Genomic DNA, 22,475 nt, shown 5'->3' with positions numbered 1-22,475 from the left:
TTTGTTACTGATTATTGTTTATTGTTGGGTGTAAATTTGGGAGAAAATGTGAAAAAGGAGGAGAATAAAAATATTTTTTTTAAAAATGAAAATACTCACCAGGACTTACTCACCACTCAGATGCTTCGCTTTCTGAACTTGCATTTGTATTTATCCTTCTCCTCTAGCGCTCATTTAAACTCCCGGCTCCTCTCACACTCTTTAAAACTCCCGGCTCCTCTCGCGCTCTTTAAAACTCCCGGCTCCTCGCGCACTCTTTAAAACTCCTGGCTCCTCTCGCACTCTTTAAAACTCCCGGCTCCTCTAGCGCTAATTTAAACACCCGTCTCCTCTCTCACTCATTAAAACTCCCGGCTCCTCTCGCACTCTTTTTTTAAACTACCGGATCCTCTCGCTCTTTTACACACACGGCTCCGCTTGCACTCTTTAAACTCCCGGCTCCTCTCGCACTCTTTTTTTAAACTCCCGGCTCCTCTTGCACTCTTTTTTTAAACTCCCGGCTCCTCTCGCACTCTTTTTTTTTAAACTCCCGGCTCCTCTCGCTCTTTTAAACACCCGGCTCCTCTCGCATTCTTTAAACTCCCGGCTCCTCTCGCACTCTTTTTTTTAAACTCCCGGCTCCTCTCACACTCTTTTTTTAAACTCCCGGCTCCTCTTGCACTCTTTTTTTAAACTCCCGGCTCCTCTCGCACTCTTTTTTTTAAACTCCCGGCTCCTCTCGCTCTTTTAAACACCCGGCTCCTCTCGCATTCTTTAAAACTCCCGGCTCCTCTCCCACTCTTTAAAACTCCCGGCTCCTCTCGCACGCTTTAAAACTCCCGGTTCCTCTCGCACGCTTTAAAACTCCCGGTTCCTCTCGCACGCTTTAAATCTCCCGGCTCCTCTCTCACTCTTTAATACTCCCGTCTCCTCTCGCGCTCTTTTAATCTCCAGACTCCTCTCGCGCTCTTTGAAACTCCCAGCTCCTTTCGCGCTCTTTTAAACTCCCGACTCCTCTCGCGCTCTTTGAAACTCCCGGCTCCTTTCGCGCTCTTTTAAATTCCCGACTCCTCTCGCGCTCTTTGAAACTCCCGGCTCCTCTCGCGCTCTTTTAAATTCCCGACTCCTCTCGCGCTCTTTTAAACTCCCGGCTCCTTTCGTGCTCTTTTAAACTCCCGACTCCTCTCGCGCTCTTTGAAACTCCCGGCTCCTTTCGTGCTCTTTGAAACTCCCGGCTCCTTTCGTGCTCTTTTAAACTCCCGACTCCTCTCGCGCTCTTTGAAACTCCCGGCTCCTTTCGTGCTCTTTGAAACTCCCGGCTCCTCTCGCGCTCTTTGAAACTCCCGGCTCCTCTCGCGCTCTTTTAAACTCCCGGCTCCTTTCGTGCTCTTTTAAACTCCCGGCTACTCTCAATCTTTCAAACTCCCAGCTCCTCTCGCGCTCTTTTAACCCCCCGGCTCCTCTCGCTCTTTGAAACTCCCGGCTCCTCTTGCGCTCTTTTTTTAAAATATAAATTTAGAGTACCCAATTCATTTTTTCCAATTAAGGGTGGCTAATCCACCTAGCCTCCACATCTTTGGGGCGAAACCCACACAAACACTGGGTGAATGTGGAAACTCCACATGGACAGTGACCCAGAGCCGGGATCGAACCTGGGACCTCGGTGCTGTGAGGCTACAGGGCTAACCCACTGCGCCACCGTGCTGCCCCCTCTTGCACTCTTTTAAACTCCCGGCTCCTCTCGCGCTTTTTTAAACTCCCGGCTCCTATTGCGCTCTTTTAAACTCCCGGCTCCTCTCGCGCTTTTTTAAACTCCCGGCTCCTATTGCGCTCTTTTAAACTCCCGGCTTCTATCGCTCTCTTTTAAACTCGCGGCTCCTATCCCGCTCTTTTAAACTCCCGGCTCCTCTTGCGCTTTTTTAAACTCCCGGCTCCAATTACGCTCTTTTAAACTCGCGGCTCCTATCCCGCTCTTTTAAACTCCCGGCTCCTCTTGCGCTTTTTTAAACTCCCGGCTCCAATTACGCTCTTTTAAACTCCCGGCTCCTATCGCTCTCTTTTAAACTCGCGGCTCCTATCCCGCTCTTTTAATTTCCTGGCACCTATTGCGCTCTTTTAAACTCCCGGCTCCTATCGCGCTCTTTCAAACTTCCGGCTCCTATCCCGCTCTTTTAAACTCCCGGCTCCTATTGCGCTCTTTTAAACTCCTGGCTCCTATTGCGCTCTTTTAAACTCCCGGCTCCTATCCCGCTCTTTTAAACTCCCGGCTCCTATTGCGCTCATTTAAACTCCCGGCTGCTATCGCTCTCTTTTAAATTCCCGGCTCCTATCGCGCTCTTTTAAACTCGCGGCTCCTATCGCGCTCTTTTAAACTCCCGGCTCCTCTCGCGCTCTTTTAAACTCCTGGCTCCTATCGCGCTCTTTTAAACTCCTGGCTCCTATCACGCTCTTTTAAACTCCTGGCTCCTATCGTGCTCTTTTAAACTCCCGGCTCCTATCGCGTTCTTTTAAACTCCCGGCTCCTCTCACGCCCTTTTAAACTCAAGTTCTGTTGATCTTGCTCTCTGCAGTGCCGCCATTAATAGTTTGAAGCTGATTGATGAAAATCTCTTTGCCACTGGTGATGATGATGGTCTGTTGAAAGTGTGGGACCTGCGTAAGGAAACCTCATTCATGGAGATGAAAAATCATGATGACTATATCAGTGACATTGAGATTGACCGTAACAAGAAGATTCTGCTCACAACCAGGTATTAGAATTCCTCAGGCTTGAGGGCATGAGTCACTGTCATAGGCTGAACTTTGCAACCTTGGGGTACTGATGTTGTACTGAGCTTCCAAACTCTCATCCATGCATTTGTCACTTCCCGACTCAATTATTTCAATGCACTCCTGGCTAGTTTTCCATCTTCCATCCTTCAAATAACTGGAGCTCATTTAAAGCTCTGCTGCCCCTGACCCACAGCAAGTTCAGTTCAATCATTGACATGAGCAGGCACGGTGGTTAGCACTGTTGCCTCACAGTGCCAGGCACCCAGGTTCAGTTCCGGCCTTGGGTGATTGCGTGGAGCTTGCACGTTCTCCCAGTGTCTGCATGGGTTTCCCCTGGGTGTTCTGGGTTCCTCCCACAGTCCAAAAGTGTACAGGTTAGGTGGATTGGTCATGATTAATACATGGAGTTTTGGGGATAGGGCAGGGGACTCGATGGGCTAAATGGCCTCCTGCACTGTAGAGTTTCCATGGATCATCTTTGTGTTCATTGACCACCAACACAAATTTACAATTCTCATCCTCATGGTCAAATCCATTTGTGACATTGCCCTTCTCAATCTCGAAATTCCACCAGCTCCACAACGCACAGAGAACTCTGTGTTCCTCCAACTCTGGCTCTTTCCTATACCCCATTCTCTTTACCCATTAAAATGCTTATTATTTCTAGCCATTTAGAATGCACCCCGAGCTCTGGAATACCCTCCCTATTTCAATTTGGCTCGACAATTCCCTCTCTGCTCCTTTAAGATCCACATTAAATCCTACTTTTGACTAGGCTATTATCACCTGATAGCTCTATCCGTCTTTTGTCTGATTGCATTTGGAGATGTTTTCCTATGTTAAAGTTGTTACAAAATGTCAGCTTTTGTTTGTATCCGACCAGATAACAAGAAAAAGCCATAACACATGTTTGCCAGCAGATGGTGAACAAGCTACACAAAACACTAACCATTTCAGATCATTCCTCATCACATCCTTGGACAATTCAAAGTGTTTCCAAATCAGCAAAGTACTTTAGAAGTGCAATAGTTATTACTATGTGAGTGCTGCTGGCCCGTGGTCATCCTATTTGATTAACGAGTCACTACTAAATTGAATATATTTAATTCTCTACTTTAGAGGGTTGAGGATGTTGTGGACAGATTTTTGTTTCTCGGGGAATTGAGGGATATGGGGAGCTGGTGGGAAAAGGAATTGAAGCCCAAAATTGGCCATGATCATATTGAATGCCGTAGCAGAGTCGACGAGCCAAGTGCTCTACTCTGCACCTATCCCTTGTGTTCTTGGATAGCCGAGTGGAGTCCAGCGGTCAGATTGGGATCCCTCTGACCCTGACTGACCCAGTGCCCCTGGCTACTGACTCGGGTGCAGCCGTTACGCCTCACCCCACCATCACCCAGCAACACCCTCAGCCTGATGACACTTCTGCGCAGGCCCCTGTGGGTGGCGGTAGTGAGGTGTGCGACCTCGAACCAGAGGGTGTTCTATACCAGCCAAAAGTTCTGGGGAGAAGCATTGAGGGACAAGGAGTCAGCCTGGAGGGGCCTCCAGAGATAGAGGTCTCCCCGGTGTGTGACCCTCTCCCCCGCAAACGGCGTCACTCCAGGTTCTTTTCCATAGATGTCACGTATAGTCCCCGAAAGAAAAGAGGCGGGGGATAGTGAGGAAATCCCAGCAGCTGCCGCTGTCCCTCGAGCAGGATGCTTTGGGGTCGGACGGGATCCTAGAGGGCCTGTTCCACCCAGTACAATTTAGCACCCCGGACTTGTTCAATTTCTCGGGGGAGGGGGTCAGCGATAACCCTCTGCTTCTTAGGTTCTTAGCGGGTTATAGTTTGGAAGACCCTCTGTCCCAACCGCTGTCTTCGGGCACCTCTGCCACCATCCCAGACCTGTTTCTGGAGTTGTTCTCGGGGCCTTCCGGTGACTAGGCGGCAGGGGCGGAGCAGTCATCTGCACCACCGCCCCCCACTGGCCCGGGACCCCGGGAAGAGCCCGAGGAGATCCCGCCTGTCAATGATCCCGGTGGCGGGATCAAGGCAGACCCTGGGTTGGTTGGCGGGCCCGTGTCGCCCGCCGCACTCAAGTGTGGTGGAGGATTCGGGCCCGGACGGTGACTGTCGGAAGGTTGTCAGCTGCCCAGTGTCGGGAGCACATGAGATCTCTCTGCAGGGGGGTGCAAGGATCACTCGTGCCTGACACTGTGTCGCCCCTCACCCACTCTGGGGGACTCCTGGAATCTGGCACATCATAATTGAAGGTTCTTTTGTTTTTTCTGCCTGTTAGTTCAGGCAGTGTCCTATTGCCTCCCTCCACGAACACACCGACTTCCTCTCCCCTTTCTCTTCTGGTGAGGGTATCTGGTCTCTCCAGCGCAACGTTTAGTGCTTGTGCCGTTTGTTTTTTGCAGAAATGTGTTGTGAACTGTTTTAATAATCAAAGTATCTACCCCCCTCCCCGTACATTGGTACTGAGGGGAAGGTACCCTGTTTCTCCAACACAAAATTAGTGTTTGTACCATTTGGCCTTGTATATATTTTTTACTGTTTTAATAAAAAGATATGGCAATCCACCTACCCCTGCACAACTTTGGGTTGTGAGGGCGAAACCCACGCAAACACGGGGAGAATGTGCAAACTCCACACGGACAGTGACCCAGAACCGGGATCGAACCTGGGACCTCAGCGCCGTGAGGCAGCAGTGCTAACCACTGCGCTGCCATGCTGCCCCGTTCTCCCCATGTCTGTGTGGGTCTCACCCCTACAACCCAAAGATGGGCAGGGTAGGTGGATTGGCCACGCTAAATTGCCCCTTAATTGGAAAAAAATAATTGGGTACTCTAAATTTATTTTAAAAAAGGAAAAAAAACAATGGTTGAGTGGGTAACACTCTCCTCTCTCAGTCAGCTGGCCACGGGTTCATGTTTCATTCGAGAGACTTGGAACATGTAATCAGGATGAGACAGCCAGGTAGTGGTAATGTTTCATGACTGGTAATCCAGAGGCCCAGGCTAATGCTCCTGGGACATGGGTTCAAATCTCACCAGGGCAGCCGGGGAATTTAAATTTAATTAATAAATCTGAAATTGAAATCTCATCTTATTAATGTGACCATGAAACTATCATTGATTGTTAAAACCCATCTGTTTGGGGTAGCACGGTGGCGCAGTGGGTTAGCCCTGTTGCCTCACGGCACCGAGGTCCCAGGTTCAATCCCGACTCTGGGTCACTTTCCGTGTGGAGTTTGCACATTCTCCCCGTGTTTGCGTGGGTTTTGCCCCCACAGCCCAAAGATGTACAGGCTAGGTGAATTGGCCACTCTAAATTGCCCCTTAATTGGAAAAAAAATGAATTGGGTACTCTAAATTTATTTTTTAAAAACCATCTGTTTGACTAATGTCCCTTTGGGAGGGAAATATGCCATCCTTACCTGGTCGGTAGCACAGTGATTAGCACAGTTGCTTCACAGCACCCGGGGTCCCAGGATCGATTCCCTGCTGGGTCACTGTCTGTGCAGAGTCTGCACGTTCTCCCCGTGTCTGCGTGGCTTTCCTCCCACTGTCCAAAGATGTGCAGGTTAGGTGGATTGGCCATGCTTAATTGCCCTTGGTGTCAAAAAAAGGTTGGGCTGAGTGGGGTTACGGGAAGAGGGTGTGGGGTGTGGGCTTATGCAGGGTGCTCTTTCCAAGAGCCGGCACAGACTCGATGGGCTGAATGGCCTCCTTCTGCACTGTAAACTCTGATTCTGTCTGGTCTAAATGTGACTCCAGACGCTCAGCAATATGGTTGACTCTTAACTGTCCCCTGAAATGGCCGAGCAAGCCACTCATTAGGGATGGACAATATGTGCTGCACTCACTAGCAACACCCACATCCCATTTTTAAAAAAAGGAATGTAAGCTGACACTCAATGCTGCACTCGCTCATTATTGTAGTATGAGATGAGATATTAAACAGAATCCTCGTGGATGTAAAAGATCCCATTTGGAAGAGGAGTGGGAAAGCTGTCCTGGCTTGTATTTCTCTTTCAATTAATATTTTAAAATGATCTGATCATGTATTGGGTTTCGGTTCTCATTAACCATTTAAATGGTCATTGGATAAACATATGGGTGATAAGGGAATAGTGTAGACGGGCTTTAGAGTGGTTTCAAAGGTCGGCGCAACATCGAGGGCCGAAGGGCCTGTACTGCGCTGTCATGTTCTATGTTCTATTACCCGTAGTGCTGCACTTCAGGCCAACCTGTAATTCTCACGCTATCTATTCATGCCTTAGTTTTGCACAAAAACTGCAAAAACAATCCTGCACTTTCCAACCTAATATGTCACATTAATATGTAGACAGAGTCAATGGATGGGAGGCAGGTTCACGTGATGGACTGGGCTGTGTTCACGACTGCAGTTTCTTAAGGTCTTGGGCCGAGCAGTTGCCATACCTGGCTGTGCTGCAGCCAGATAGGATGCTTTTTTTTTTAAGCGTATTTAATTTCAAACATATCCAAAAGTATGAAGACATACATGCAAAAAACATTATCCACACCCCACACTTCACATTTTGTGCAATGTTTTTCCCCTTTCATCCCCCCCTCATAACAAACAATTTCTCAAGCATTGAGCATTTTCATGAACAGTCCCCACTGTGTCTCAAAGCCCTCCGCTGATCCCCTCAACCCAGACTTGATCTTTTCCAGCAGAAGGAAATCAAACAGGTCCCCCAGCCAGGCCGCCACCCCCGGTGGCGTTGCTGACCGGCAGTCCAGCAATATCCTTTGCCGGGCAATTAGAGAGGCGAAGGATTCCACATCAGTCCTCCTTCACTCCATCAGCTCTGGCAATTCAGATACCCCAAAGATCGCCACCATTAGGTCCGGCCCGGCCTCTACCACCACAATCTTCGATAGCGTCCCGAACACCCCCTCCCAGTATCTCTCCAACTTCTCGCAGCCTCAGAACATATGTGTGTGATTTGCTGATCCTCGCCCACACTTCTTGCATTCGTCTGCCACCCCCTGGAAGAACCCACTCGCCCGCGTTATATGCACCCTATGCACCACCTTAAATTAAATCAAACTCCTCGCATACGAGGTCAAATTTACCCTACGCATCGCCTCACTCGACACCCCCCCCCCCCCCCCCCCCCCCCCCCATTCCTCCTCCCATTTCACCTTAACTCTCGCCACCTGTGCTGCCCCCAGCCACCCATATATATCGGCAATCTTACCCTCCCCCTCCAAGTCCGGAAGTAGCAATCGCTCCAACAGGGTATACTCCAGCAGCTTGGGAAACCCTCCATTCCTTTTGTGCAAAGTCCCTCACTTGCATATACCTGAATTCACTTCCCTTCGGCAGCTCCACCCTCTCCCGCAGCACTTCCAGACCTACAAACTTCTCTTCCAAGTACAAATCCCTTGCCCTCACCAGCCCCCCCTCCAGTACCTATACATACCATCCATTTCCACCAGGCTTAAACCCGTGGTTCTCACGTAACGGTGTCAGCACCAACTTCCCCTCTAACCTAAAGTATCTCCTCAACTGGTTCCACACCCTAATCGTGGACTGCACCACCGGACTCACCATGTACCTTCCCGGTGCCAGCAGAAGCGAAGCCGTCACAATGGCACTCGGGTTGGACCCTCTACAGGACGACTCCTCCATCCTAACCCACTCTAATCCCTCTGCTTCCTACCACCGCCTCACATTCTCTGCATTCGCCGCCTGATAGTAATGCAACAAGTTTGGTAGCGCCAACCCTCTGCAACAGGGCCTTCTTCATCCTAGGTACCTTCCCCGTCCATATAAACTCCGGCTATCCTTCCCTTCCAATTCTACCTGCTTTGATTTTGCCCTGAACCACCCCCCTCACGGCCTTGTTAAACCCGGCCTCTTTGCCAGCTCCGCTCCGATAGCTTGATAGATCTGGACCCTGTTCCTCTCCCATTCACAGTTCTCTCTGGCCCATCGCAGGATCTTATCCTTCTTCACAACTTATGGAGCCTCACAATCACTACGCGCAGCGGCTCGCCCGCTCTCGGCTTCTGCCTTCGGGATCTGTGCACCCTTACCACCTTTTCCAGCCCCTCCTCCGCCAGCAACCTTGAGCCGTATCTCGTGGCACTTGTACCTTCCACACCCTCAGGCAGATCAACGATACGCAGGTTCTGTCTTCTGCACCTGTTCTGCTCCTCTACATTTGCCCTCAGCAACTTGCCCCACCTCTGCCTCCAGCGCCACCACCCGATCACTGATCGAATATCACCTTCTCCATGTCCCGGATCTGCCTCCAGACATTTCACAACTATCTCCATCGATCCTTTCAGTGGTGTTACCGCTCCCTCGATGGCCTTCGACTGATCCTCCTGCATCTCCTTTCAGTGCTGGCAGAACTCAATAAACGCCATCAATTGCTCCATCTGGGATTTTCCAACTTGCGATAACCTTCCCCCTCTGCCATCTTCACAATGGCTACTGCACCACATTTCTCCTCCTTGACCAGGTCTTTAATCTTTTTCTACCGGGTCTGATAACCAACAGACCTGCTACTCATGGGGGTCCTCCTACACACCTTCAGCTACACTTTCCTGTCATGTTATCTTACTTTGGGTAAAAAGAGCTCAAACCAGCGCCTTCGAGCCGGAGATGCTCTGTGTGCGACCACTCACTCCATGGCGACCACCGGATGTCCAGATCGAATACGTTCTATGGTGTATCTATAAAAATTGGTAAGAGTCAATGTGGCAGTCATACGGACTCGAAATATTAGCTTTATTTCTCTCCCCACAGAGGCTGCCAGACCTGCCAAGTCCTTCCAGCATTTTCTGTTTTTATTTATGTGCCACATTGTTGTTTGTGGGATCTTGCTTTGCTGCAAAAATTGCAGAGAGAAGGTATTGCCGTGTATAAAGGGCAGGCAGCGAGGCTTCTGTTTACTGTGTATCAGCTGGTAGCTCATGGGTAACCACAGTCTCTCAAATCTGCCTGAATTATGTACTGAGTCAGAGAGGGACAGAAACTTTCCTGCAAATTATTCAAACAATCCTCTTGTCTCCCTTAAAGGTTTGAATAAGCATGCAATCCCTTCAGGAGGATGTGGTCTGGACTGTTTGTGGTTAAGGTGTTTTTCTCTCCCTCTCCTTATCTCTATCTCCTCTGTCTACCTATATCTCCTCTCTGTCTATCCCTATCATTTTCTCCTCTCTATCTCCTCTATCTCTGTTTCCTCTCTCTCTCTGTACCTATCTCTATCTCCTCTTTCTCTGTTCCTATCTCCTCTCACTCCCTATCTCCTCTCACTCCCTATCTCCTCTCTCTCCTCTCGCTCTGCCCTATCTCTTCTCGCTCTGTCTCTATCTCCTCTCACTCTCCCTATCTCCTCGCTCTCCTCTCGCTCTGTCCCTATCTCCTCTCGCTCTGTCCCTATCTCCTCTCGCTCTGTCCCTATCTCCTCTCGCTCTGTCCCTATCTCCTCTCGCTCTGTCCCTATTGTCATAATATCCACTCATGTATATAATGGGATGCAGACAGGCAGTGATTGACACACAGGATGACCAGTAAGCACACAACACAGTGCAGCCAATCACCAGACAGGACACTACCGCTATAAAGCCAGAGGGCATTAGGTTTCCCACTCTCTCGGGACCCAGCCACTGAGACAGTCGAGTCCACGAGCTAGCAAGTGCAAACACCATGCGGTAGCTAGTAAGTCTGGTCAGGCTAGTACAAGGTCTCCAGTCAGTTCAGTATAGTGTCGACCCACAGCTGAATATGTATGTCAGTTCTATCGTTGAATAAAACAGTGTTGGATCTTCTCCAGTGTTAGACGTCTGTTTCTAGCTTCCCTGCATCGAGTGCAGTCCACATCGAACCTACCTGCCTAACACATCATGGTACCAGAGTGATACTGATCTTGACGGACCTACCTCGAGTGAATCAGTATTGACCAGCAAGCAGCCATCCGGTCAAATGGAAAACATCCAGCCTCCTCCGCATCTCCGGCAACCTCGGCGCCAATTGGAAAATCTTCAAGCAAAAGTTCCTCTTGTACATCGAGGCCTCCGACCTCGAAGCAGCATCGGATGCCAGGAAGATCGCGCTATTTCCCTCCACCGCGGGGGACCACGCCATCCACATCTACAACTCCCTTACGTTCGCTGACGGCGAAGACAAAACAAAATTCAAAACAGTCCTGCTGAAGTTTGACAGCCACTGCGACATTGAGGTGAATGAGAGCTTTGAACGGTACGTTTTCCAGCAGAGGTTTCAGGGTAAGGATGAACCTTTTCAGTCCTTCGTGACCCATCTCCGCATCCTAGCGCAGTCATGTAACTATGACTCGACGGCTGATTCCATGATCCGGGATCAGATCGTTTTCGGGGTCCACTCCGACTCCCTTCGACAGCAGCTCCTGAAAGTCAAACAGTTGACCCTCTCTGTCGCTATCGAGACGTGCATTGCCCATGAGCATGCTAAGAATCGTTACTCCCACATCAAGGTGGTAGAAACTGCAAAGCTGGCCTCCCACGAGACGGAACGGGTGCAGGCCATTGCACAAATGCAGGGCCTGAGCATCGAGGAGAGTGGCCGTTTTGCGCGCTTTTCCCGGGTCCCTGCGCATGCGCGCCATGACCGAGTGGACGACGAGCCCGACAACCCGACTGCGCAGGTGCTTACGTCGACTGACTGCACTGCGCATGCGCAATGGCGCACGGAACGCGCTGACGGCGTCATGACGTGTCCGAATTGTGGCTCCGCCTCTTTAAAGCGGCAATGTCTGGCAAAAGGACGCCGGTGTCTACAGTGTGGCAAGCTTGGCCATTACGCAGCCCTTTGCAGATCTGCTCCATCGCTTAGCAGCTAGCGATCCCAGCTGCAGTGCCGAAGTGTCCGCTCTATACAACAAGGCATGCAAGATTCCGATCCCGACAGCCCAACAGACCCTGAGGCTGAGTGCCTCAAGTCCCAATACCGGGTGGGCATCATAACTACACGTGCGCTGCCTTCCACTACAACGGCGAAACGCCTCTCGATCCTCAGTGTGGATCCCGACGACGAGTGGTGTGCTGTCCTCCCAGTTGGGTCCCACCTCTGGGGGAGGTGGGACCAGTACAAACCGGACGGTCTGCACCTGGGCAGTACTGGAACCGATGTCCTAGGGGGGGTGTTTGCTGGAGCTGTTGGGGAGAGTTTAAACTAATGTGGCAGGGGGATGGGAACCGATGCAGGAAGTTGGAAGGTAGTAAAACAGGGACAGAAATAAAAGGCAGTAAGGGGGAAAGTGTAAGGCAGAGAAGCCATAGTCAAAAATCAAAAAGGGCGACAGTACAAGGTACAGTGACTGAGGGGAGCTCAGTGAATAGGACCAGGAATACTAAAAGAAATAAAACGGGAAGTGAAAACATTAATGGTAAGCGATGCGGCAGGTTGTTACAGGAAGATGTGGGTTTGACGAGGAGGAAAATTAGGAGAAAGGTTAAGAGGAAATATAACTTAGGAGAGGTTACTGATCGAGGTGTTAAGATTAAGAACAGAGGTAAAAAAGCCAACATAAGTGTACTTTACCTGAATGCTCGTAGTATTCGGAATAAGGTAAATGAGTTGATGGCGCAAATCATCGTGAATGACTATGATTTAATGGCCATTACTGAAACATGGTTAAAGGATGGTCACGACTGGGAGTTAAATATCCAAGGGTATCAAACTTTTCGGAAGGACAGAGTGGATGGTAAGGGGGTTGGTGTAGCTCTGTTATTTAAGGATGACATCCGGGCAACAGTAAGGGATGACATCGGTGCTATGGAGGATAAGGTTGAATCCATTTGGGTGGAAATCAGGAATAGTAAGGCGAAAAAGTCACTGATAGGAGTAATCTATAGGCCACCAAATAGTAACATTATGGTGGGGCAGGCAATAAACAAAGAAATAACAGATGCAGGTAGAAATGGTACAGCAGTTATCATGGGGGATTTTAATCTACATGTTGATTGGTTTAACCAGGTCGGTCAAGGCAGCCTTGAGGAGGAGTTTATAGAATGTATCCGCGATAGTTTCCTCGAACAGTATGTAATGGAACCTACGAGGGAACAAGCGGTCCTAGATCTGGTCCTGTGTAATGAGACAGGATTGATTCAGGATCTCATAGTTAGGGATCCTCTCGGAAGGAGCGATCACAATATGGTGGAATTTAAAATACAGATGGAGGGTGAGAAGGTAAAATCAAGCACTCGTGTTTTGTGCTTAAACAAAGGAGATTACAATGGGATGAGAGAAGAACTAGCTAAGGTAGACTGGGAGCAAAGACTTTATGGTGAAACACTTGAGGAACAGTGGAGAACCTTCCAAGTGATTTTTCACAGTGCCCAGCAAAGGTTTATACCAACAAAAAGGAAGGACGGTAAAAAGAGGGAAAATCGACCGTGGATATCTAAGGAAATAAGGGCGAGTATCAAATTGAAGGAAAAACATACAAAGTAGCAAAGATCAGTGGGAGACTAGAGGACTGGGAAATCTTTAGGGGGCAACAGAAAGCTACTAAAAACGCTATAAAGAAGAGTAAGATAGATTATGAGAGTAAACTTGCTCAGAATATAAAAACAGATAGTAAAAGTTTCTACAAATACATAAAACAAAAAAGAGTGGCTAAGGTAAATATTGGTCCTTTAGAGGATGAGAAGGGAGATTTAATAATGGGAGATGAGGAAATGGCTGAGGAACTGAACAGGTTTTTTGGGTCGGTCTTCACAGTGGAAGACACAAATAGCATGCCAGTGACTGATGGAAATGAGGCTATGACAGGTGAGGACCTTGAGAGGATTGATATCACCAAGGAGGTAGTGATGGGCAAGCTAATGGGGCTAAAGGTAGACAAGTCTCCTGGCCCTGATGGAATGCATCCCAGAGTGCTAAAAGAGATGGCTAGGGAAATTGCAAATGCACTAGTGATAATTTACCAAAATTCACTAGACTCTGGGGTGGACCCGGCGGATTGGAAATTAGCAAACGTGACACCACTGTTTAAAAAAGGAGGTAGGCAGAAAGTGGGTAATTATAGGCCAGTGAGCTTAACTTCAGTAGTAGGGAAGATGCTGGAATCTATCATCAAGGAAGAAATAGCGAGGCATCTGGATGGAAATTGTCCTAGTGACAGACGCAGCATGGGTTCATAAAGGGCAGGTCGTGCCTAACTAATTTAGTGGAATTTTTTGAGGACATTAACAGTGCGGTAGATAACGGGGAGCCAATGGATGTGGTATATCTGGATTTCCAGAAAGCCTTTGACAAGGTGCCACACAAAAGGTTGTTGCATAAGATAAAGATGCATGGCATTAAGGGGAAAGTAGGAGCATGGATAGAGGATTGGTTAATTAATAGAAAGCAAAGAGTGGGGATTAATGGGTGTTTCTCTGGTTGGCAATCAGTAGCTAGTGGTGTCCCTCAGGGATCAGTGTTGGGCCCACAACTGTTCACAATTTACATAGATGATTTGGAGTTGGGGACCAAGGGCAATGTGTCCAAGTTTGCAGACGACACCAAGATAAGTGGTAAAGCAAAATGTGCAGAGGATACTGGAAGTCTGCAGAGGGATTTGGACAGGCTAAGTGAATGGGCTAGGGTCTGGCAGATGGAATACAATGTTGACAAATGTGAGGTTATCCATTTTGGTAAGAATAACGGCAAAAGGGATTATTATTTAAATGATAAAATATTAAAACATGCTGCTGTGCAGAGAGATCTGGGTGTGCTAGTGCATGAGTCGCAGAAAGTTGGTTTTCAGGTGCAACAGGTGATTAAGAAGGCAAATGGAATTTTGTCCTTCATTGCTAGAGGGATGGAGTTTAAGACTGGGGAGGTTATGCTGCAATTGTATAAGGTGTTAGTGAGGCCACACCTGGAGTATTGTGTTCAGTTTTGGTCTCCTTACTTGAGAAAGGACGTACTGGCACTGGAGGGTGTGCAGAGGAGATTCACTAGGTTAATCCCAGAGCTGAAGGGGTTGGATTACGAGGAGAGGTTGAGTAGACTGGGACTGTACTCGTTGGAATTTAGAAGGATGAGGGGGGATCTTATAGAAACATATAAGATTATGAAGGGAATAGATAGGATAGATGTGGGCAGGTTGTTTCCACTGGCGGGTGAAAGCAGAACTAGGGGGCATAGCCTCAAAATAAGGGGAAGTAGATTTAGGACTGAGTTTAGGAGGAACTTCTTCACCCAAAGGGTTGTGAATCTATGGAATTCCTTGCCCAGTGAAGCAGTAGAGGCTCCTTCATTAAATGTTTTAAAGATAAAGATAGACAGTTTTTTGAAGAATAAAGGGATTAAGGGTTATGGTGTTCGGGCCGGAAAGTGGAGCTGAGTCCACAAAAGATCAGCCATGATCTCATTGAATGGCGGAGCAGGCTCGAGGGGCCAGATGGCCTACTCCTGCTCCTAGTTCTTATGTTCTTAACAAGGCTCGCATCCAATTTAAACTGGACACCGGCGCATCAGCGAACCTCATCTCAAAATCCGACCTCGACACCATCCGCGCCAGACCAAGCATTCTTCTACCGGCCTGCCAGCTCCTTGACTACAATGGCAATGCCATAGCTGCCAGTGGCTCCTGTCAACTGGGGGTATCCAACAAGGCGATCAAGGCAACACTCCGGTTTGAAATCGTCAGGCCTGCCAGAGCGTCCTTGCTCGGTGCTTGAGCCTGCAAGCTCCTGAACCTGGTTCAGCGAGTCCACACCAGTGACGGCCTCGCCTGATGGAAACTTGCAAGCCAACATAGGTGACCTTATCACTTAATACCACAGCGTATTCGATGGAATGGGCACGCTCCCATACCGATATAAAATCCTGCTCAAGCCGAATGCCACCCCTGTAATTCATGCACCACGCCGGGTGCCAGCACCCCTCAAGGATCGTCTGAAGAAGCAATTACAGGACCTCCAAGACCAGGGCATCATATCGAAGGTCACAGAGCCAACAGACTGGGTCAGCTCCATGGCCTGCGTAAAGAAGCCGTCAGGGGAGCTTCGCATATGCATTGACCCAAAGGATCTAAACCGCAACATCATGCGGGAGCATTACCCAATACCAAAACGTGAAGAGTTGACCAGTGAGATGGCTGATGCCAAATTATTTACTAAGCTGGACGCCTCCAAGGGTTTTTGGCAAATACAGCTCCATGCATCCAGTCGCAAGTTGTGCACGTTCAACACCCCGTTCGGTCGCTACTGCCACAACCGGATGCCTTTTTAGATCATATCTGCCTCCGAAGTATTTCACCGCATCATGGAGCAGATGATGGAGGGCATCGAGGGGGTGCGAGTATACGTTGACGACATAATTATCTGGTCAACAACGCCCCAGGAACACATCGCTCGCCTCAAGAAGGTATGAGGCAACATGGTCTCCAGCTCAACAGGGCTCATTTGGTCAATCGGATATTAAGTTCCTGGGTGACCACATCTCGCAGCAGGGCGTGCGGCCAGATGCCACCAAGGTCTCGGCGATCAACGCCATGAAGATCCCGGAGGACAAGAAGGCGGTCCTCCGCTTCCTCGGGATGGTCAACTTCCCCGGGAAATTCATTCCCAATATGGCATCCCACACCACGGCCCTCCGCCATCTTGTCACGAAGTCGACGGAATTCCAGTGGCTGCCCACGCATGAAGAAGAATGGCGTGAGCTGAAAGTGAAGCTCACCACAGCCCCGGTTCTCGCGTTCTTCGACCCAACCAAGGAAACCAAGATATCGACTGATGCAAGCCAGGATGGCATTGGGCCGGTGCTCCTTCAGCGAGATGACTCCTCGTCCTGGCCTCCAGGGCCATGACGCTCACTGAGCAACGGTACGCTCAGATTGAGAAGGAGTGTCTGGGCCTTCTGACAGGGATAGTCAAGTTTCATGACTACATTTACGGCTTGCCAAAATTCACGGTAGAAACGGACCACAGGCCTCTATCCATATAATCCAGAAGGATTTAAATGACATGACATTTCGGTTACCGCGAATTCTTCTTCAGCTACGCCCCTACGACTTCGAACTTGTCTACACGCCAGGCAAAGAGTTGATCGTTGCAGATGCCCTATCCAGGTCCATTACCACACCGTGTGAACAAAGTGACTTAATCTGCCACATAGAAGCGCAAGTGCAGTTGTGTGCCACCAACCTTCTGGCCTCTGATGAACGGGTGGTCCAAATTCGTGAGGAGACGGCCAAGGATCTCCTGCTGCAGCATGTGATGCAGCACCTTACCAATGGCTGGCAGAAGGGACAATGTCCCCAGTTCTATAACGTAAAAGACCACCTGACGGTGGTGGAGGGAATCCTTCTGAAACTCGACAGGATCATAATTCCTCAGAGCATGCGGGCTGTGGTGCTGGGCCAACTCCATGAGGGTCACCTTGGGGTCGAGAAATGCCGACGCAGAGCTTGGCAGGCGGTCTATTGGCTGGGCATCAGCCAGGACATTGCTGACACAGTCCTCAACTACCCTACCTGTCAGAAGTTTCAACCAGCTCAACCCAAGGAAACGCTGCAACAGCACGAGATCGTGACCTATCCGTGGTCCAAAGTAGACCTTTTCCACGCCAAGGGGTGTGACTACGTACTCCTGGTCGGCTACTTCTCCAGTTACCCAGAAGTGGTGAAACTGTCCGAACTCGCGTCGAAGGCGGTAATCAAAGCCTGCAAAGAAACGTTCGCCAGGCATGTGATTCCGCTCACGGTAATGAGCGACAACGGTCCTTGCTTTTACAGCCAGGAATGGTCAGATTTTGCACAGTCCTCCAACTTCCGTCACGTAACCTCCAGTCCCCACTACCCGCAGTCAAACGGGAAGGCCGAGAAAGGGGCCCATATTGTAAAGCGGTTGCTGTGCAAAGCTGCAGACTCAGGCTCCGACTTCAACCCGGCGATGCTGGCATACAGGGCAACCCCACTGTCCACTGGGTTGTCTCCAGCGCAGATTCTCATGAATCGCACTCTGAGGACCACAGTTCCAGCCATCCATGTTCCAGAGCTTGACCACCTCACAGTCTTACAGAAAATGCAGCAGTCACGGGCCCAACAGAAGGCCACATACGATGCTCATTCCACGGATCTACCCGAGCTGGCCCCAACTGATCATGTTCGTGTCCAGTTGCCCGAGGGCGGCTGGTCAGCCACAGCTGTTGTGATCAAACAAGTGGCCCCAAGATCGTTCCTTGTCCGCATGGCTGATGGCTCCCTGCTACGGCGCAACAGACGGACACTGCGAAGAGTTCCCCGCCCGCTACCTGACCGAAGTGCCCCGCCGCCTACGATGCTTCCTCCGGACGTACCCTGCCACGAGGCCACCAATCTACCAGCAATCCTGCCAGCCCCTGCGACCACCGCGATGGCAGCAATCCCGCCTATCCACGTGCAGGCAGCTCCTGATCCACCTCTGCCGCGATAGACAAGTATTCGTCGCCCACCACAAAGACAATCTCTATACTGAACTTTTGTACCTTTTGTGACTTCATCGATTTAACTTCTGTATATATTGTTTTGTTTGCCATGTATCTGCACTATCGACACCTTCCTATGTATGTACGTTCATTTAGACACCTTTTGTATATAGTCAGGCATATATATATATATATGTATATGCACACACACCTTAGTATTTATTTATCTAAAAAAAAAAGGGAAGATGTCATAATATCCACTCATGTATATAATGAGATGCAGACAGGCAGTGATTGACACACAGGATGACCAGTAAGTACACAACACAGTGCAGCCAATCACCAGACAGGACACTACCACTATAAAGACAGAGGGCACTAGGTTTCCCGCTCTCTCGGGACCCAGCCACTGAGACAGAGGCCACGAGCGAGCAAGTGCAAACGCCATGCGGTAGCTAGTAAGTCTGGTCAGGCTACTACAAGGTCTCCAGTCAGTTCAGTATAGTGGACCCACAGCTGAATATGTATGTCCGTTCTATCATTGCATAAAACAGTGTTGGATCTACTCCAGCGTTAGATGTCTGTTTCTAGCTTCCCTGCATCGAGTGCAGTCCACATCGAACCTACCTGCCGAACACATCACGTATCTCCTCTCGCTCTGTCCCTATCTCCTCCTGCTCTGTCCATATCTCTTCTCGCTCTGTCCCTATCTCCTTTCGCTCTGTCCCTATCTCCTCTCGCTCTGTCCCTATCTCCTCTCGATCTGTCCCTATCTCCTTTCGCTCTGTCCCTATCTCCTCTCGCTCTGTCCCTATCTCCTTTCGCTCTGTCCCTATCTCCTTTCGCTCTGTCCCTATCTCCTCTCGCTCTGTTCCTATCTCCTCTCGCTCTGTCCCTATCTCCTCTCGCTCTCTCCCTATCTCATCTCGCTCTGTCCCTATCTCCTCTCGCTCTGTCCCTATCTCCTCTCGCTCTGTCCCTATATCCTCTCGCTCTGTCCCTATATCCTCTCGCTCTGTCCCTATATCCTCTCGGTCTGGGCCTATCTCCTCTCGTTCTGTCCCTATCCCCTCTCGTTCTGTCCCTCTCTCTGTCCCCATCTCTCCTCTCTCTGTCCCCATCTCTCCTCTCTCTGTCCCTATCTCTCCTCTCTCTGTCCCTATCTCTCCTCTCTCTGTCCCTATCTCTCCTCTCTCTGTCCCTATCTCTCCTCTCTCTGTCCCTATCTGTCCTCTCTCTGTCCCTATCTCTCCTCTCTCTGTCCCCATCTCTCCTCTCTCTGTCCCTATCTCTCCTCTCTCTCTCCCTATCTCTCCTATCTGTCTCTATCTCTCCTCCCTGTCCCTATCTCTCCTCCCTGTCCCTATCTCTCCTCCCTGTCACAACTTTCCCCTCTCGCTCCCTATCTCTCCTCTCTCTGTCCCTATTCCCACTCTCTCTGTCCCTATCTCTCCTCTCTCAGTCCCTATCTCCCCTCTCCCTGTCCCTATCTCTCCTCTGTCCCTATCTCTCCACACTCTGTCCCTATCTCTCCTCTCCGTCTCTATCTCCCCTCTCTTCCCTATCTCTCCTCTCTCTGTCCCTATCTCTCCTCTCTCTGTCCCTATCTCTCCTCTCTGTTCCTATCTCTCCTCTCTGTCTCTATCTCTCCTCTCTCTGTCCCTATCTCTCCTCTCCCTGTCCCTATCTCTCCTCTCCCTGTCCCTACATCTCCTCTCTCTGTCCCTAACTCCTCTCTCGCTCCCTATCTCTCCTCTCTCGCTCCCTATCTCTCCTCTCTCGCTCCCTATCTCTCCTCTCTCTGTCCCTATCTCTCCTCTGTCTGTCCCTATCTCTCCTCTCTCTGTCCCTATCTGTCCTCTCTCTGTCCCTATCTGTCCTCTGTCCCTATCTCTCCTCCCTCTGTCCCTATCTCTCCTCTCTCTGTCCCTATCTCTCCTCTCTCTGTCCCTATCTCTCCTCTCTGTCCCTATCTCTCCTCTCCCTGTCCCTAACTCTCCTCTCCCTGTCCCTAACTCTCCTCTCTCTGTCCCTATCTCTCCTCTCTGTCCCTATCTGTCCTCTCTCTGTCCCTATCTCTCCTCTCTCTGTCCCTATCTCACCTCTCCCTGTCCCTATCTCTCCTCTCCCTGTCCCTATCTCTCCTCTCCCTGTCCCTATCTCTGCTCTCCCTGTCCCTATCTCTGCTCTCCCTGTCCCTATCTCTGCTCTCCCTGTCCCTATCTCTCCTCTCCCTGTCCCTATCTCTCCTCTCCCTGTCCCTATCTCTCCTCTCTCTGTCCCTATCTCTCCTCTCTGTCCCTATCTCTCCTCTCTCTGTCCCTATCTCTCCTCTCCCTGTCCCTATCTCTCCTCTCCCTGTCCCTATTTCACCTCTCCCTGTCCCTATCTCACCTCTCCCTGTCCCTATCTCTCCTCTCTCTGTCCCTATCTCTCCTCCCTGTCCCTATCTCTCCTCGCTCTCCTCTCTCTGTCCCTATCTCTCCTCTCTCTGGCCCTATCTCCTCACCTCTCGCTCTGTCCCTATCTCCTCTCCTTTCGCTCTGTCCCTATTCTCTCTTCTCTAGCTCTATGCCTATCTCTCCTCTCTTTCCCTGTCTCTCCTCTTTGTCCCTATCACTCCTCTCTGTCCCGATCTCTACTCTCTCTGTCCCGATCTCTCCTCTCTCTGTCCCGATCTCTCCTCTCTCTGTCCCTATCTCTCTTCTCTCTGTCCCTATCTCTCCTCTCTCTGTCCCATCTCTCCTTTCCCTGTCCCTACCTCTCCTCTCTCTGTCCCTATCTCCTTTCTCGCTCCCTATCTCTCCTCTCTCGCTCCCTATCTCTCCTCTCTCTGTCCCTATCTCCCCTTTCTCTGTCCCTATCTCTCCTCTTTCCCTGTCTCTCCTCTCTCTGTCCCTATCTCTCCTCTCTCGTTCCCTATCTCTCCTCTCTCGTTCCCCATCTCTCCTCTCTCTGTCCCTATCTCTCCTCTCTCTGTCCCGATCTCTCCTCTCCCTGTCCCTATCTCTCCACTCCCTGTCCCTATCTCTCCACTACCTGTCCCTATCTCTCCTCCCTCTGTCCCTATCTCTCCTCTCTCTATCCCTATCTCTCCTCTCTTTGTCCCTATCTCTCCTCTCCCTGTCCCTATCTCTCCTCTCTCTGTCCCTATCTCTCCTCTCTCTGTCCCTATCTCTCCTCTCTACGTCCCTATCTCTCCTCTCTCTGTCCCTATCTCTCCTCTCTCTGTCCCTATCTCTCCTCTCTCTGTCCCTATCTCCCCTTTCTCTGTCCCTATCTCTCCTCTCTCTGTCCCTATCTCTCCTCTCTCTGTCCCTATCTCTCCTCTCTCTGTCCCTATCTCCCCTTTCTCTGTCCCTATCTCTCCTCTCTCTGTCCCTATCTCTCCTCTCTCTGTCCCTATCTCTCCTCTCTACGTCCCTATCTCTCCTCTCTCTGTCCCTATCTCTCCTCTCTCTGTCCCTATCTCTCCTCTCTCTGTCCCTATCTCCCCTTTCTCTGTCCCTATCTCTCCTCTCTCTTTCCCTGTCTCTCCTCTCTCTGTCCCTATCTCTCCTCTCTCTGTCCCTATCTCTCCTCTCTCTTTCCCTATCTCTCCTCTCTCTGTCCCTATCTCCCCTTTCTCTGTCCCTATCTCTCCTCTCTCTTTCCCTGTCTCTCCTCTCTCTGTCCCTATCTCACCTCTCTCTGTCCCTATCTCTCCTCTCTCTATCCCTATCTCTCCTCTCTCTGTCCCTATCTCTCCTCTCCCTGTCCCTATCTCTCCTCTCCCTGTCCCTATCTCTCCTCTCCCTGTCCCTATCTCTCCTCTCCCTGTCCCTATCTCTCCTCTCTCTGTCCCTATCTCTCCTCTCTCTGTCCCTATCTCTCCTCTCTACGTCCCTATCTATCCTCTCTCTGTCCCTATCTCTCCTCTCTCTGTCCCTATCTCTCCTCTCTCTGTCCCTATCTCTCCTCTCTCTGTCCCTATCTCTCCTCTCTCTGTCCCTATCTCTCCTCTCTCTTTCCCTATCTCTCCTCTCTCTTTCCCTATCTCTCCTCTCTCTGTCCCTATCTCCCCTTTCTCTGTCCCTATCTCTCCTCTCTCTTTCCCTGTCTCTCCTCTCTCTGTCCCTATCTCTCCTCTCTCTGTCCCTATCTCTCTCTCTGTCCCTATCTCTCCTCTCTCTGTCCCTATCTCTCCTCTCTCTGTCCCTATCTCTCCTCTCTCCTCTTTCCCTGTCTCTCCTCTCTCTGTCCCTATCTCTCCTCTCCCTGTCCCTATCTCTGCTCTCCCTGTCCCTATCTCTGCTCTCCCTGTCCCTATCTC

The 22,475-nt window shown here is 50.2% G+C and overlaps 1 protein-coding gene and 1 long non-coding RNA gene across 4 annotated transcripts in view; one reads left to right on the top strand and one right to left on the bottom strand.

The window, feature by feature from the left end:
- Positions 1-22,475, bottom strand: part of LOC140395304 (uncharacterized) — a 242,452-nt gene that overhangs the window by 51,695 nt on the left and 168,282 nt on the right. The gene's annotated exons all lie outside the window — the stretch shown is intronic.
- The window catches only part of wdr55 (WD repeat domain 55), a 165,108-nt gene that overhangs the window by 88,897 nt on the left and 53,736 nt on the right, over positions 1-22,475 (top strand). For all 3 annotated transcript variants that reach the window (XM_072482905.1, XM_072482904.1, XM_072482902.1), the window contains one exon: positions 2,550-2,729. In XM_072482905.1, coding sequence (XP_072339006.1) covers positions 2,550-2,729 — 180 coding nt within the window. The remainder of the gene's footprint in view (positions 1-2,549; positions 2,730-22,475) is intronic.

Source organism: Scyliorhinus torazame, chromosome 18 (assembly GCF_047496885.1).
Source record: "Scyliorhinus torazame isolate Kashiwa2021f chromosome 18, sScyTor2.1, whole genome shotgun sequence".
NCBI lineage: Eukaryota > Metazoa > Chordata > Chondrichthyes > Carcharhiniformes > Scyliorhinidae > Scyliorhinus > Scyliorhinus torazame.
This window is presented reverse-complemented; position numbering and strand designations above follow the sequence as displayed.